Consider the following 14,875-nt stretch of genomic DNA (forward strand, 5'->3'; position numbering starts at 1 on the left):
CATTTTAAATTTGAAAACACAAAAGGATGATTAGATTCAAAATATTCATGAAAAAAAAAATGACAGATTGAAATTGTTATTAAACTTTTATAGTCAATCTCTGATCAATTAAAAGAATACAATATTATAACCCCCCTTTTTTTTTTCCTCTTTTTCAAATATATTTTATGCTAATTACAATCACTGCTATTTCTAAATTGTAATAAAATGCTTACGGTGGAAAAAAAGTTTTACGAAAAAAAAAAAAAAAAAAGTTTCAATTAATTAAAAACTCAAAAAAGTCTCATATATTTGCATAAATTTTACATCTTGTAAATAAACGATTCTGAAAGAAGAAAAAAAAAAGCAAAACAATACAAAAACTACAGGCAAAATAGGAAAGAATAGATTAAATTTTAGCTTTTAAAAAGCTAACTTAGCAGTAGAGGAAGTAATAAACTTGGAAAAGATGAAAGTAAGAAAGAAATAATTTAAATTCATTGAATGATGAGAAAGAATAAGACTTTTTAACTATTAATTTTAAAGTGGTTTGAGCATAAAATTAAACTTTTATTGTTTTTTTCAACAAACAACCATTTCTCTCTCAATTTAATCATCACATAGAAATAGACAAATAAAAAAAAAAAAAAAAAACATAATACACGTTTTGTAGGAATAGAAATTAAAAATTAATGGAGAGAGCTCATTTAATGATTTTGAATAAGAGAGAGAATCAATGATTTGTAATAATAATAATACGATAATGCAATATTGTTAGAGGAAAAAAGAAAAGTAATTGAAAGGATAAATGAAAGAGAAGGAGGAAAAAAAAAAAAAGCAATAATTTATGATAAAATTGAATGATGTTTATTGGTTCATTGAACAATAAAGTAAACTTCCGTTACTTTTACGCTAAATTATTTACAAATAAACATTTAATAAAAAAAAAAAAAAAAGATGCTCGAACATATTTTTAAGATTGCAATAATTGTTTGTATGTTGTTGTAGCAACAGTTGTGTTACTAAATGATGACAAAGATTTATTGAAATCAATTGTTATTTCTGTTTGCATGATATTATTTTTGCATTGATTTTAACTTCTATTCGTGTTCAGAAATCATTTGATCGATTATTATCATTAATATTATCAAATGAGATGGCAAATATTGATTAATTTAAGCATAATAATTTTGATATGTGTAAAGAGCAATCGTTCATTTTATATGGAATGTACCAGTTCTTCAGTAGTAATAAAGGAAATTAAATTTGTAAAATATGTAATGGAACAATCAACGAACGCTGAACATAAAAAAAAAAAAAGAAAAAAGGTTAATGATAACAAAAAGCAACAGCAATAAAATAATGAACAAGGAGGAAAATAATTTTAAAGTGAAAAATAAAGGAATTTTTTTTTTTTTTTTTTTTTTTGTTGCAAACTATGTCGGAAAATAATCAAATACAGAAATTTGAAATAATTTCTATTAAACTACAAACATTTCCCTAAATAAAATAGGAAAACTAGACTAAAACATAGTTACCTAAGAAACGAAAATGACTAATTCCATTTATTAAACTGCAAATGATCTATCACAAAAATTTAAATCAATTAATCTTTCCTAGAAAAAATGAGTGAAACTCTCACAGAAATAAAGATCAAAGTGATCAGCATAACTATTGCTATGATAAAAAAATATAACTAACATTAAGTTATATCCTATAACAAACAAATGATTTCTAAAAATTTGTTGAATTTTTGAAATAATTTCTTTTGTTACATCACTACTTCCTGCACTATTGTCTTTCTGGCAAAATGTAAAAAAAAAAATTATCACACATTCACAATTTTTTTCCCACCCAACACTATTAACTTTTAATTAATCTAGCTTATGCTAAACAATTTTTTCTCATTTTTTGATTGCAAAATCCAAAGATATTCAACGAAAGGCTAACTTTTCAGGAATGATAAGGAAGTATCTGTTTCGAATTTAATTTAAAATCCACTGATTTTTTTTTTTTTCTTAAACCGAGATGAAAAATGAAACAATGACAAGAAAAAGGAATGTAAAATAGCGATTCCGACAAAAGAATACTTAAGGAACACATGGTCGCCTGCGTAAATTAGGTGTCTTTTCTATTAGTCTAACACCGTCCATAAAACGATTATAAGCATTTAACAAATTTTTTGGTGACTTTGGATCAAGATCCACAATTTTTACGGAATATGCAAAACTGGTATAGCTAGATCCGACAACTCGCACAATTTGCTGTCTGGATGACTGAACATTTTGAGTGGCAAAAGCAACTGGATCAACTAATCGCATACTAATCATCAACGAACAATCCTTCATTGTGGCAGCTAAGAGATAACGTTCAACCAGAGCACGATCTGTGTTCTGATGCAGGAATGTAACATCTTTCTTTGGTAGCAAACATTTATCCAGCAGTTCTTTCTGCAAACAAGAAATAATATTTTTATGAAAAAATGAAAATTTTATGAAGAAAATTCACCGATTGTAACAAGATTGCATTCAGAAACACAACACATGAAAGAATGATGTTAATATATCTAAATAAGTTTTGAAAAATTATTGAAAACCATGACTAAAATAGATTTATGATTGGTTTATGAGAGCTTATGATTGCTGCTTAAAGTACTTATGATTGCTTTTTCTAAATTGATTAAAAGATTCCTAATTTGCATTTAAATATATTTCGAAAAATTACTGAAAATAATGATCAAAATAGCAGTGATACAAAAAACCTATTACAACTTTCTTCTAAAGTTCAAATTATTGATTCTTGAAAATGAAAGAAAACATCAACCATATTAACCTGCATTGTTTCTGAAAGGTTTGTATAAATTTGGTAAGCACGAACTATACCAATCGTATCGATTCGCTGTCCATTGAGTAACTTAGTGAGAACACCTGAATCATGCACAGCAAATAAATCGTCCGATGGTGCATTCACCAAAATGCAACATAACTGCAAATATCCAGCTGTGTAATAAAAAAAAAGAAGAAACAAATTTCATTAAGACCAAATATTTCTAGAGAAACAGGATGAAGTAACAAATATACAGTGAAAGTTGTATGAATCAATTGGGAAGATATAGTCAAAGAGAAGAATACCACTACTGCATAATTCTCTTTACAGTGGGCAATAATAGTGATGCAAGAAATCAAGGAAAATTAGAGTATTCAAATTTTTTTTTTGCTAAATTGCTAAATAAAGAACTGAATATGAAATATATTCAACAGATGAAAACAGTTTAAAAACATACTGCAAAGATTTGTATAGGAAATAAGTAAAAAAAGGCCGAGAAATATAACTCACGGCAGTGATTAACTGTTGAACGGACACAGAAGTATCACGAAAAAGTAATTCATGAAGTTGTTCGCTCGTCAACTGATTTTCATCTGAATGTATTAAACTTCCATCGAGAAAAATTCGTAGATTTCGATGTGGTACGACGAACAATGAATTAAGTGCCTTACGCATTCGTTTTAAATCACCGCTGAACAAATCCAACGGACAAAAATCGTACATCTGTTCGAAGGCATCCGAATGGCACTTTTCCAGCTATAAGCATAGTCTAAAATTTCAATTTGGTAAATTTGCTGTCAAAATTCATCTAGATTAATATTTTGATAGAACACATCATACGATTAATCATATGATAGTAATACAAGCAAACTTAGATATACTGCAAAATGAGACTACGACCTAAATTATATATAATTATTAAAGTATCCAGAACACAGAATACCTGTAATATGCAGTTGTTGCAGTATGGTACGCTGATACCAGGATGATTCTGCATAAAACCCTGTTTGGGCTTAATTTCCACCGTAATTGTTGGACCAAAATAGCGTGATGATAAACATTTCGGAATTCTTGTAGCATCCATCATTTGCAAAATGCTCACATAACGAATATTCTTTGGACAACAAGACGGAAAGAAGCTCATCGTGGATGGATATTTCTTTGAATCGCACAATTCATCAAATGTTTCAATCTTTAAATTGAACGGAAGGGCAGGGATCTGAAAAAAAAAAAAAAGAAACATTCGATAGCTAAACTAAACATTCTTGTAACACAAATTACTGCGAAGTTTCAATGTACCGTGTGCAATTATAAGACATAAACGCATTCACAACTTTCGATCCCTTTTTAGTTCTCTTTGGTTTTATAAATCTAGAATGCATGTCAATATTTACTTATCTGTACAAGCAACTGCAAACTGCAAACGGCAGTACATATGTGATCATTAGCAATATTATTCACATGCAATCAAATTTATTGATTCAATAAATGTATTCCGATATCAAGTTATTCCGTTTAGAAAACCTACTAAAAAAATGGCTAGTCTACACAATTACACAACATTCGCCAACAAAATTCTTTTCTGTCCTATACTTGAAACATCAAAGATTTGTCTGCTATGATTACCCGATAATTAATTAAAAATCTTTTATGCTGTTTTCCTGAAACACGGGAGAGGTTAAATTATGCACTCACTTTGGCAAGATGATGCAGAGATTCGGTGTCAATTTCAACAACTTTAGGTTTAACAAGAAACTGTCGACCAAGGAAAGGCACAATTAACTTCTCCAAATATGCAATAACAACATGACATTTTGGTTTCGTCGTTACATTTCCCGATTTGCGTTGTTTTGTCAATCTCCAGGCTATCCTACAAAATTACATAAATCACTGCTTTTTTTTTTTTTTTCTCAGTTCTCAGTTTAAAAAATGGAACAGAATTTTTGTGCTGTAAATCTTTTTGACAAAATGGCAAAATCTTCATCATACAATAAGCTACAACAACAACAAGAAAAAAAAAAACTACAAAAATGCAGAAACATACCTTAAACCTGTTTTTTCACATTTTGCACTAATCACAAAATTGGCACGACCTTCACCTCGAAAACAAAAAGAACGAAAGGAACGTGGGTCAATAACTGGTGTATTTGGTGGAACCATTGATTGACAATTCATTCACCTCCCGAGCACTCTCTCTTAACTATCAATCATAATGACCTGAAAAATGCTAATCAGATAGCATAACCAATAATAATTCATAACAAATATTAGCAATGATAAAATAAGTGATAAATAACAATTAAAAACTTTACAAATGAAGTAACAAGTAAGAGGAATTAGTGTTACTTTTTATGCAAATGACATTTCCACGAACTTATCAAATATCATTGTGAAATGAGTATGTCTTTGTTATCAATACAAAAAATTGATCATTTATTGTTGTAAAATTAATATTTCAGCCAATAATTACTTCTGCATAACACTGCAGTGTATTAAATTTCTAATTTATATTACGACTAAAAACTATTTATGATAATTATTGCTACTCCTACAACAATAATTAATTAAATTTTGGTCTGGGAAATAATAAAGTAGAAATCAGAAATTTGCATTAATCACAACATTTTCATACCTGCATGTAACAATCATTTTTTTACTATCAAAATTCATTATGCAAATTAAATTATCAAGAATAGCTCAAAAAAAAAAAAACTTAAAGAAAACAAAGGAAATGATATATGTATAAGGTAAGATAAATAAACACTAAACATTACCGCCTCTTAACCAATTAACCTTTCTAAAATAAATCACAATTTATTAGTTATATAATTTTTAATATCTACAACTAAAAAAAAAACAGTAAAATATTTTTAAAAAGAGAGAAAGGATGAAAAAAAAAAAGACAGAAAAACATTCATAAGTATTATAATATAAATTAATTTAATTAAAACTCACATGATAGTATTAAATGAAAAATTTATTCCAAATAATAAAAATTTAAATTCTCTCTCTCTCTCTCTCTCTCTTGAGGAAAATATTCATAATGAAACAATTCTCCATCATTATAAAATTATTCACATTCATTTTATATTATACTTGAAATAAATAAACATACATTATTATAATCACTGATAGAACCCACTTAACATAGCACTGTCAACATAAATGGCAAAAAAATACAATAATTTGACATATTTATATATCGAAATGATTGAAATATGATTAATAGTATTCAAATATAAAAACAATATGATATCATTAATGAATTACTCAATTATCATATGAAATTAATAATAATGCATAATTTGCATTCGTTATGAATTATAATAAATTTTTTTTGCATACGTAATATGTCATTCCTATAGAGAGCATTCATCGAAATGTTTGTTTCCTTTAATAAAATCACAATATTATTAAAATTTAACTTTCCTTTCTTCTCATCATTAAAACTTAAAATTTATATGAATTACTCAGAACCTAAAATGAATTAAAATCTATAAGAAAAATAGTTTAAGTATATAAACATACTATTACTTTCAAACAAGGAACACTAAAAAGTTTTGAATAGTAACTGTAATAGTTCCATTAGTTCAAAGACTTTTTTCACTGGTATATGTATGATATGAGACAAAATATGATGATATTATTTAAGTGATATATTTTAATTTGATAAAAGATAAATCATCAAATGAACAATTTTCAACCACCATTCTGTTACGTTGATTTTTACTACAATTTAATTTACAAAGCGATTAATTCTCGACGAATTTTTTCATAAAACAATTATCATTCATTATCATATTATATCAGAAATCAAACCAATTTTATAATTATTTCATTTTTTTTTTTCTCACCTACATCTTATTATTACATTTATCGCTTCTCTTTCACAAAAGTAAATTAAAACATTTGTTCAAAATAGTTCAGAAAGTATCAATTTTAATTGTTACAAGTGAAGAACAAAAATTTTTCAGTTCAATTAAACGTATACTATATAGCATAAAGGGATATAGGTATGATTTAAAAAAGTAATAGAAATTTTATTTCAAATTTCACTAACAAGAAGGAAAAAATTTGGAAAATTTTATGTCTCATGTCAAAATAAGGTGATGTCAAGAAATATAACTTTCAAATAATATGCAGATATTTCAAAAATGTTTAATTAATTTCCTTCCTTCGGTCAAGAAATGATTAGTTCGAGATTTCTAAAAATATTAGTTTTAATTCCTGACATCATCAAATGTCACTTATAAAAAGAAGCACTTTTTAAAAATTTGCAATCTTTGAGTGAATCTTGGAGACCATTCATAACTAATTCCTTTATTAAACCTCAATAGAAATATAAGAAATATAGTAGTCTAATCAAAATCCTGTACAATTTTTGAAATGATTCACTAAATCATTCTGATCATCATCAAATTATGCTAACCAATTCAAAATCAAAATTTGCTTAAAAGCATAACTGCTCTGAAATGTTTAAAAGTTAAAAAACATAACTGGAATTGGTTAGCTTAGGAATCATAGGAAACAAAAGCATAGAAATCAAAGTGTAATAATACACTTTGAAATTTTATAATATTATTGCTTAAAAACATTAAGACTTCCAAAAAAAAGAAAATGATTAGAATGATATGAAAAAAAAAAAAAAAAAAAAAGGCTAGGAAAGTTTAACTACTCCTATCAATATGGATATGGAGCTGTGTAAAAGTCACTAAAAGGTCACAAAGAAGACAATTAAGAAAATCAAAGAAGACCAAGTATTAAGGGATGAAAAAAACAATGTTGCAGAAACATTTGGAAGTAATTAGCAGCATGTTTTCTAATTGCAAATGCCAAAATAAGAGTTCAAAATCTACATCCTTTCTCACCTACTATTCTCCTTCTCAAATTATCTAACTACTTATCAATAATTTTGCTATGGAAAACATTTTGTCAGGATTGATTTTTACTAGAACAAGAACAATAATTTTTCATTTCTTCCATTACTAATTTCATTGCACTTTTCAAACTCATTTAAAAATTTTCTTCTCAGGTAATAATGCTTCTCTCATACTTCTAACTGCATGACAAACATTACACAATATATCCAAAATAAGCAAGTAATTGAATTTAACTTTAAACAAGTCAATGCTATATAACTCCAACTGTTTCTGATTTCACTTAACATTATTTATATAAATTATAAGTGTAAATCATTCTTAACCAACCGAATAACAAACAACAGTTTCTGAAAGATTTGAAACCAACAATTAATTGTAAGAGTAGCAAGCATTTCTATATGCTGCAAATGAGTAAATAAGTTACTAAAAAAAAAGAAAAAAAAAAAAAAAAACCCAAGGAACTTGTTCTTGTAACTAGAACTAAAGAGTACAACAATTTATACTGATCAAATTTTAATATACCATTAAATACGAATACCGGAATTCGTATGACACTCATATAACAACCTCATCGATCAAAATCCAATTAGTATCAAGAATTCTACTTAACGGTATCAAAACGTGCACAGTATTGAACCTCGATATTATGGAACGCATTACTGTTACTCGTCAATATCAAAAGTAATAACAAAAATTGCAATGAGATAGTTATTGCCATACCTGGACAATTAACCTACTGCAAAAAGACGAAGTGTTGGAGACAATCGATATATTTCGTACAATGACAATAGTGTGTAATCTAGAAACTAATGTGCACATGTATTTCCCAACTTCGAATGTTGAAATTCTAATGAACTACCTGAGACATCAAAAAAAATTCAATCTTCCAAAATTAGCACTTAAACGTTAAAGAATGACAGCATATAAAAAACAACAAACATAAAAAATCTTACAACAACATTGTTTTTTTTTTTGTTTCTAAAATAAATGTGTAAGTTTGAGAATTGATATCACAAGAACAACAGAAATATAAAATTAGAAAGAAATGCAAAAGAAAAAGAGCAAAAATGAAAATAATGATACATGTAAAAACAAAAGAAATTTTAAATTAGGCCAATTTAAAAAAGATCGAACAGAAAAGAGACTTCTCCTAAAGCTAAGGATGTAACTTTAAAAAAGTGTAAATCAATATAAAATATACGTCAGAAGGATTCTGAGAGATAAATTTGTGGAAAAGCATTCAATAGTTACTGAATAAATGACATGAACTTTCTTACTTGTATTTGAATGCAAAAATTAATCCCAACTTATAAAAATATTTCCTTTTTTCGGCCGACTTAATTCAAGTTCATTTTATTCCAAAATTGTGCATAGAGCAAGGGATGGATCACTAAATTTAATGATTGTACAATGGAAAAAGTCAAAAGTAACAGAACATAAAATAAAAAATGTACGAGTCTAGATACAAAATAAAAAAAAAAAAAGAACTCTCCTTTTTCATACTAACTGATAAAATAAAAACACGTCTTTTTCGTAAGACACAAACACTGACGTTGCTCTGAGCTCTGCGGTCATACCAAACCTCATTTCCTAGCCAAACTATAGATAGAAATTGTTCATTAAGAAATACTAGTACAGACAATAATAATTACAAAAACCAAGTCCAATGCTTTAAAATATAAAGCTGCAGTTAAAGCTAACTAAATTTAATTAGGTCCAAATTTTGAACTTCATCATCTTTTAACAATAGCATAATTAGTCGGAAGCCCACACCGACGTTTATGTACAATCGTTAAAGTACAATACAGATTCTGGTAAGATAATGACAGAGAAATAACTTGATGAAATTCTTAAATTGCTCATTGCACGATAACTGCTGATAAAATAGAACCAAAATATTATCTGAGAGGAAGATAAAGACATAAACAGGTACAAAACAAAAATAAGAAAATATGACCACGCGCAGATATAAAATGAAAAAACAAAGTCAAAGTAGAATTATATCCAGACAGCAAAACTTTGAACTAAGTTCAAAAGAAATTTTTGGTAAGAAAAATCATTCAATTATTCGATCCCTGAAGTCTACAGGCAAGCTGCAAATTTTGGATAAGTTTCTCTGCAGCTGATCCATGATAACCGGTAATATTACTAGCTGACCAGGCATCAAGTATTTTGATATCAGCTAACGTTAAAACAATACACTGTTCCAAAGAACATTTAATTTCCTGTGAGCATGGTCGGATTAGTGAAGACAAAGTAGTAGAGCAAAAACAGGCATCCAAAGAGCAATTTTGACGTGAACAACAAACCAACAATGAAATGAGCAGATTTGTCGTAAACTGAAATAACTTTTGGATATAGAATAATTATAAAACTTCGTAATTAAAATTTAATATGCAGCATCCAAAATTTATTCATTTTTATTTACTCTGCCAACAAAATTTGGGATTTCAAAGTACTGGACGCGTAATCCAATTAAATTCATTCAATTACCCAATTTCTGAAATCTAACAGTACGCATCTAAAAATTAAACTGGAAATTCGATTACTAGCATAGTACTCCTTTTGGGAATCCATTAATAGCAGAAGGACTGAGGAATTCAAAGAGATTTTCTTCTCTCAATCAAATAAAGCAACATAGATATAAAAAAAATCTAAAATGATTTGAGGGAAAAAAATTTCGATAAATAACAAACAACATCTTAAAAATAATTATACCAGGTTCACAGTTATATCGCTACCAAAAACCAATTTCGAGTCATTAATGAAACTGGTGAGTGCATTTTTTGAAAAGTGAGAAAATGTCTTGAATATTGGCACAAGCAATGATTCATTCATCTGAAATACCAGTTTTTTATCTTTAGGAAAGAAAAAATCTAAATCTCCGCATTATGTAAAGGAAAAAAAAAAATAGCTCGAATTCAAATTTAGTAGAGTCCTGTTAAAGAGAAACTAATGACAATGCTTGTATAACCCGACAAATAACTTTGATGCTAGTGCTCTAAACTAAAAATATTTTGTGTAAAGAATTAAATATCCTTAGAATTAACATCACAATTTACACAAGGTGAAAGGAAAACAAACCTCATTTGATGGAACCTTTTTGACAAGCGTTGATAAAGCAGCAAAAAAGCTTTTAAGAAGATGCAACTGCTGCTGTTCACTAGCAAATGACAATGTTCTTGCAAATATTTGACGTCCTTTATTAATTAGCAAAACAGCTTGCAGACGTCCGTTCAAACACAGAGTATGTACTATAGTTTTCATACGACTTTCGACATCACTCTTCAATTCTTCCCTGTAAACAAACAGGAGCAGTGAAATGAAATAAAGTAAACTAATAAATTGGAAGCCTTATGTGTTATATAAAATAAGAGTTATATGTAAAAATTAAAAGTCATGTGGATATAAGTCATCTTACTACAATTAGAGAAACAAAAATGGAGATAAAATAGCAAAACTTTACTGAATTTCCTGAGAAAGTGAAGGAGCACACAGTATTCGATGTCTATCATCACATTCTATAATTAATAACGCGATATTTTCCAGCTGCAAAAGAAGTGCTCGCAGTTTTTTCTGTGATGTACTACTCTTCACTGAAAGCTTATCATCATCGTCCGGTGAGTCACTTGACAGATCGATCAGCTGAAATTCAGAAAAGACTACTGTTGTAATCAAGACTACATAATTTCCAAGGTCATGAGTAATAGATATATCTAAGTAATGAAGCATATTCACGAAAAGGGATTATTTTACAATATTCATATGTAAATGCAGCCAGATTTAGTGCGACGTATTTGAAACAATTAAGTTTGAAAATCTTTTTCGAAATGCTCACAACATAGACAGTTAAGCTTACTTATCTAACTTGTTAATTAAAGGAGATGTACATTAGGACATGAATTTAGCATCATATATAAATGATAAAAAGATAAGCAAATATCCAGAGGAAAATAGGAAGTAAGAAGATTTAAGCTCTGCCGATGATTGGATTCTGCGAGTTTTGCGTACTTATCAAGCAAGACTGCCAGCAACAAGTCTCAAGGAAAAAAGCTATACCTGTCTCGGATAATTAACAGTGGAAAGTGTTGGCTTTCCTAAACTACCAGCAAATGTTGGCGGAACATAATGATAATGGTGCAAATTTGTTGTGGCCCACACATATTCCTGATTCTCCGCTTTCAATTCTTGCCTGTGCTTCTCCAATGACATTTTCTTTTGTCTCCATGACTATAAAACAATAAGTAATAAAAACTCAAAAAGACAACTGAAAATTGATTACAACATATTTCCTAATATATATATATATATATATATATATATATATATGATTACGAATATTAAATATTACTATGAAATCCTTGTATGTTTGTCATAAACAGTAAATGGACCAGGAACCAATTGGGATACATTATATAAAGCTCAGATATGATCTGTACTAGCTAACTGATAAGCATAAAAAGAAAACTTGATTAAAACATAAAACAAACTGTGTAGTAAAAATCATCCTCGTATGGATTGCCACATCCCTGGCACTGCAACTGCTGAATTTTGATAAGCCAACTGCGCTCTTTCTTTGAAACGAAGCCAGCAAAAGGAGATAATGCAAAATCAGAAATTGTTTTATTCGATACTAAACCAGTAAGTTTGCTCGAACGTTCTCGACTGTGACTCATGTTGTGGTGGGATACCTGAGGAATATGTGACTGCATCTGAGCTTGCGGAGGACAAGGCAAATATGAAGGTAGTGCTGGTCGACCTGACCTAAAAAAATTTTTTTTTAAAAATTATTTTTCAAAATATCTGCACCTGGCGTGAGTTAGCATCTTGACTCTTCAAAAATAACTAATGCAGACAGAGTAAATTTGATAAAGATTATCTTGAAAATGAACTCATGAAAATTTAGACTTTGAGTAGCTCATTAAAACTTGATCTTGCAATGCAAAGCGAAAACTTCAAAAAAAAAAAAAAAACATTATATGGGAAGGTTGTTGCATGAAAGGAAACGGTGGAAGCATTGGATGTGAAGGCATTCGCATCATAGGTGGTGGTCCTAATGAAAGAATCGCTGCTCGCATTTGTGGTGTTATCGGAGGAAAACCAGGTGGTAATTCTGGCAGTTGACCGAGCAGATGAGCTAAAAAAAAACACTAAATATTAAAACTTGATTGCAAAAATGGAAAACCGATAAATGAATAAACAAGAAATTAGTTTCTATAATCAATCCCATCCTCAATACTATTCTTATTGTACATCCTCACCAACTGTATATTACTTCAAAAAACAAGCCACCATTAGTTTATGAATCAGAATTGTGATTGTGTCTCAATTTTTGTTTGCTAATCAAAGCAAAAATAAACAAAACATACCTCTTGTAATTTGCATGGCGAAAGGAGGTAACATAGGGTAGGGCAAGCGCTGAAGTAGAGGTGGCGGTGGCAGAGGGGGGATCATCGGTGGGATTCGTGAATCTGGTGGTAAAGCACTTGCAGATCGATCAACATCGGGAGTAGAAACTGTTACTTGGCCTGATGATCTCATTAGCAGTTGCCTTTCCAAATCAACCAGTGCTACGGCACCAGCTGACAAAAAATTGCAGTTAATCAAAGAATGGAAATTCTGAACACACAAAGACCGATCACACAAAGATAAATTAGAATAATGAACCTAATGGTAAAGGCAATAATGCTGCATCTGCTGCTGGTTTAGTAGCATTGATGACGTGGTTCCTTTCAACTTCTTCGAGAGTAAGTGCATTCTTTGGTAAGGCTGCTAGTGAATGAACACCATCACTTTTATCAGAACACCCTTCTGACGGTATAATATTCTGTAAATGATGCTAATATTTCATACATATCTCACATCAATTATCATCATGCTTACATGGAACATATTACATTTTAAATTAAATACATAACTACATTACCGACAAACACCTTCCACAATATGCACGTCGTTTGATCATCGGAGACAACTTCGACGATCAAACTCTCGAACTGCCTTCTTAAAGTCAGCTTAGAAGATGTAAAATTACTGATTTAAGAATTGGTATAGAAGAATTTCGAGTACCTTCACCGTTAGAAAACTCTTCTGGGACTGGTCTGGGACTGTCTTATTTATGAAGTCATATGCGGAGGACTGCTGCGGTGTCGAAAGTTCTGGACCACTCCAACCCAACGATGTTGTAGAATCAACATTTTTCCACAACGTATCAGTTGTCCCCTACAAAACTCAGTATATTTTAACAAAGCTTTATTACTAGACTAAAACTAAGCAGTTACAGAATTTAAAAAAAAAAAAAAAAACCACTATTCATACAGTAACAAATACAGAAACTTTCCGAAATCTATCCGAAAACAAGCAGAAATGGAAATAATGTTTCACATACGAGTTGCATTTTGAAATCTCCGAAATTTTTTGAGTGAAACGAAGATACATCCATTGTAGGAAATGAGTTAAATCCAAATGGAGGTGCTGGTAATTCAGATGGATGGGGAGCGGATACCGAACAGGTAGGTTCATCAAACCATTTCGGCGCTTCATCATCCAGTTGTAAACCTGCTGTCTGCAAACTGATTTGATTAGAATTTTATTCCTTATATCAGTTGATGAATTGAAAATCCAAAGGATAATCCAACTTGGATCTATTAGTAACCAAAACTCTTGACATAAAAATTTCTTTTAACAGTAAGCAACAACAGACTTTCTTTCTTTCACCTTACAATAACGAGGGAAAAATATCCTAGCATGGTCTCACATATACAAGTAAGTAGATTTTTACTTGTTTCGAATATTGTTCAAGATCATCATCCAAGACACTGTCGTCAACACCCACCCCAAAAGTTTCATCATTGACTGCATCGATGTTATCATTTGGCTGCTCACCATCCAAATCCTGAAATTAACAAAGCCTTCATGTTTCCGATATAGCCAACTTTCAGTAAGTTCGTTTATTCTCAAATTTCTAACCTCTCCTCTTCAAAATATTTCGAAAAATGAAAGCAATAAAGTAAACATATTTAAGCTAAAACATATTTAACTCTGCTACCATAAAAAAAAAAAATAAAAAAAAGAAAAAAAGGAAAATCTAAATAACTAACATCGTCTTCAGACAAAACATCAAAATTAAAATCATCAAAATCGTTTGGTAGACATCTTCCACCAAAACCTTTCAAATCGATTCGTGACAT

The 14,875-nt window shown here is 29.5% G+C and overlaps 2 protein-coding genes across 2 annotated transcripts; both read right to left on the reverse strand.

The window, feature by feature from the left end:
* Window positions 1-2,069: 2,069 nt before the first annotated feature.
* Bma-ippk-1 (Uncharacterized protein) lies at window positions 2,070-4,980 on the reverse strand (the record flags this gene model as incomplete). Its single annotated transcript, XM_043078205.1, has 6 exons — window positions 2,070-2,429; window positions 2,812-2,964; window positions 3,316-3,561; window positions 3,749-4,024; window positions 4,501-4,675; window positions 4,850-4,980. The coding sequence occupies 6 exons, from the start codon at window positions 4,978-4,980 to the stop codon at window positions 2,070-2,072; spliced, it is 1,341 nt and encodes a 446-aa protein (XP_042934139.1).
* A 4,765-nt stretch (window positions 4,981-9,745) lies between these two features.
* On the reverse strand, window positions 9,746-14,875 carry Bma-patr-1 (uncharacterized protein; the record flags this gene model as incomplete). Its single annotated transcript, XM_043078206.1, has 13 exons — window positions 9,746-10,024; window positions 10,404-10,523; window positions 10,770-10,983; window positions 11,152-11,330; window positions 11,745-11,915; window positions 12,176-12,449; window positions 12,660-12,822; window positions 13,055-13,267; window positions 13,353-13,512; window positions 13,755-13,907; window positions 14,074-14,250; window positions 14,467-14,580; window positions 14,786-14,875. The coding sequence occupies 13 exons, from the start codon at window positions 14,873-14,875 to the stop codon at window positions 9,746-9,748; spliced, it is 2,307 nt and encodes a 768-aa protein (XP_042934140.1).

This window comes from Brugia malayi, assembly GCF_000002995.4.
Source record: "Brugia malayi strain FR3 genome assembly, contig: Bm_v4_Chr2_contig_001, whole genome shotgun sequence".
Classification (NCBI taxonomy): Eukaryota; Metazoa; Nematoda; class Chromadorea; order Rhabditida; family Onchocercidae; genus Brugia; species Brugia malayi.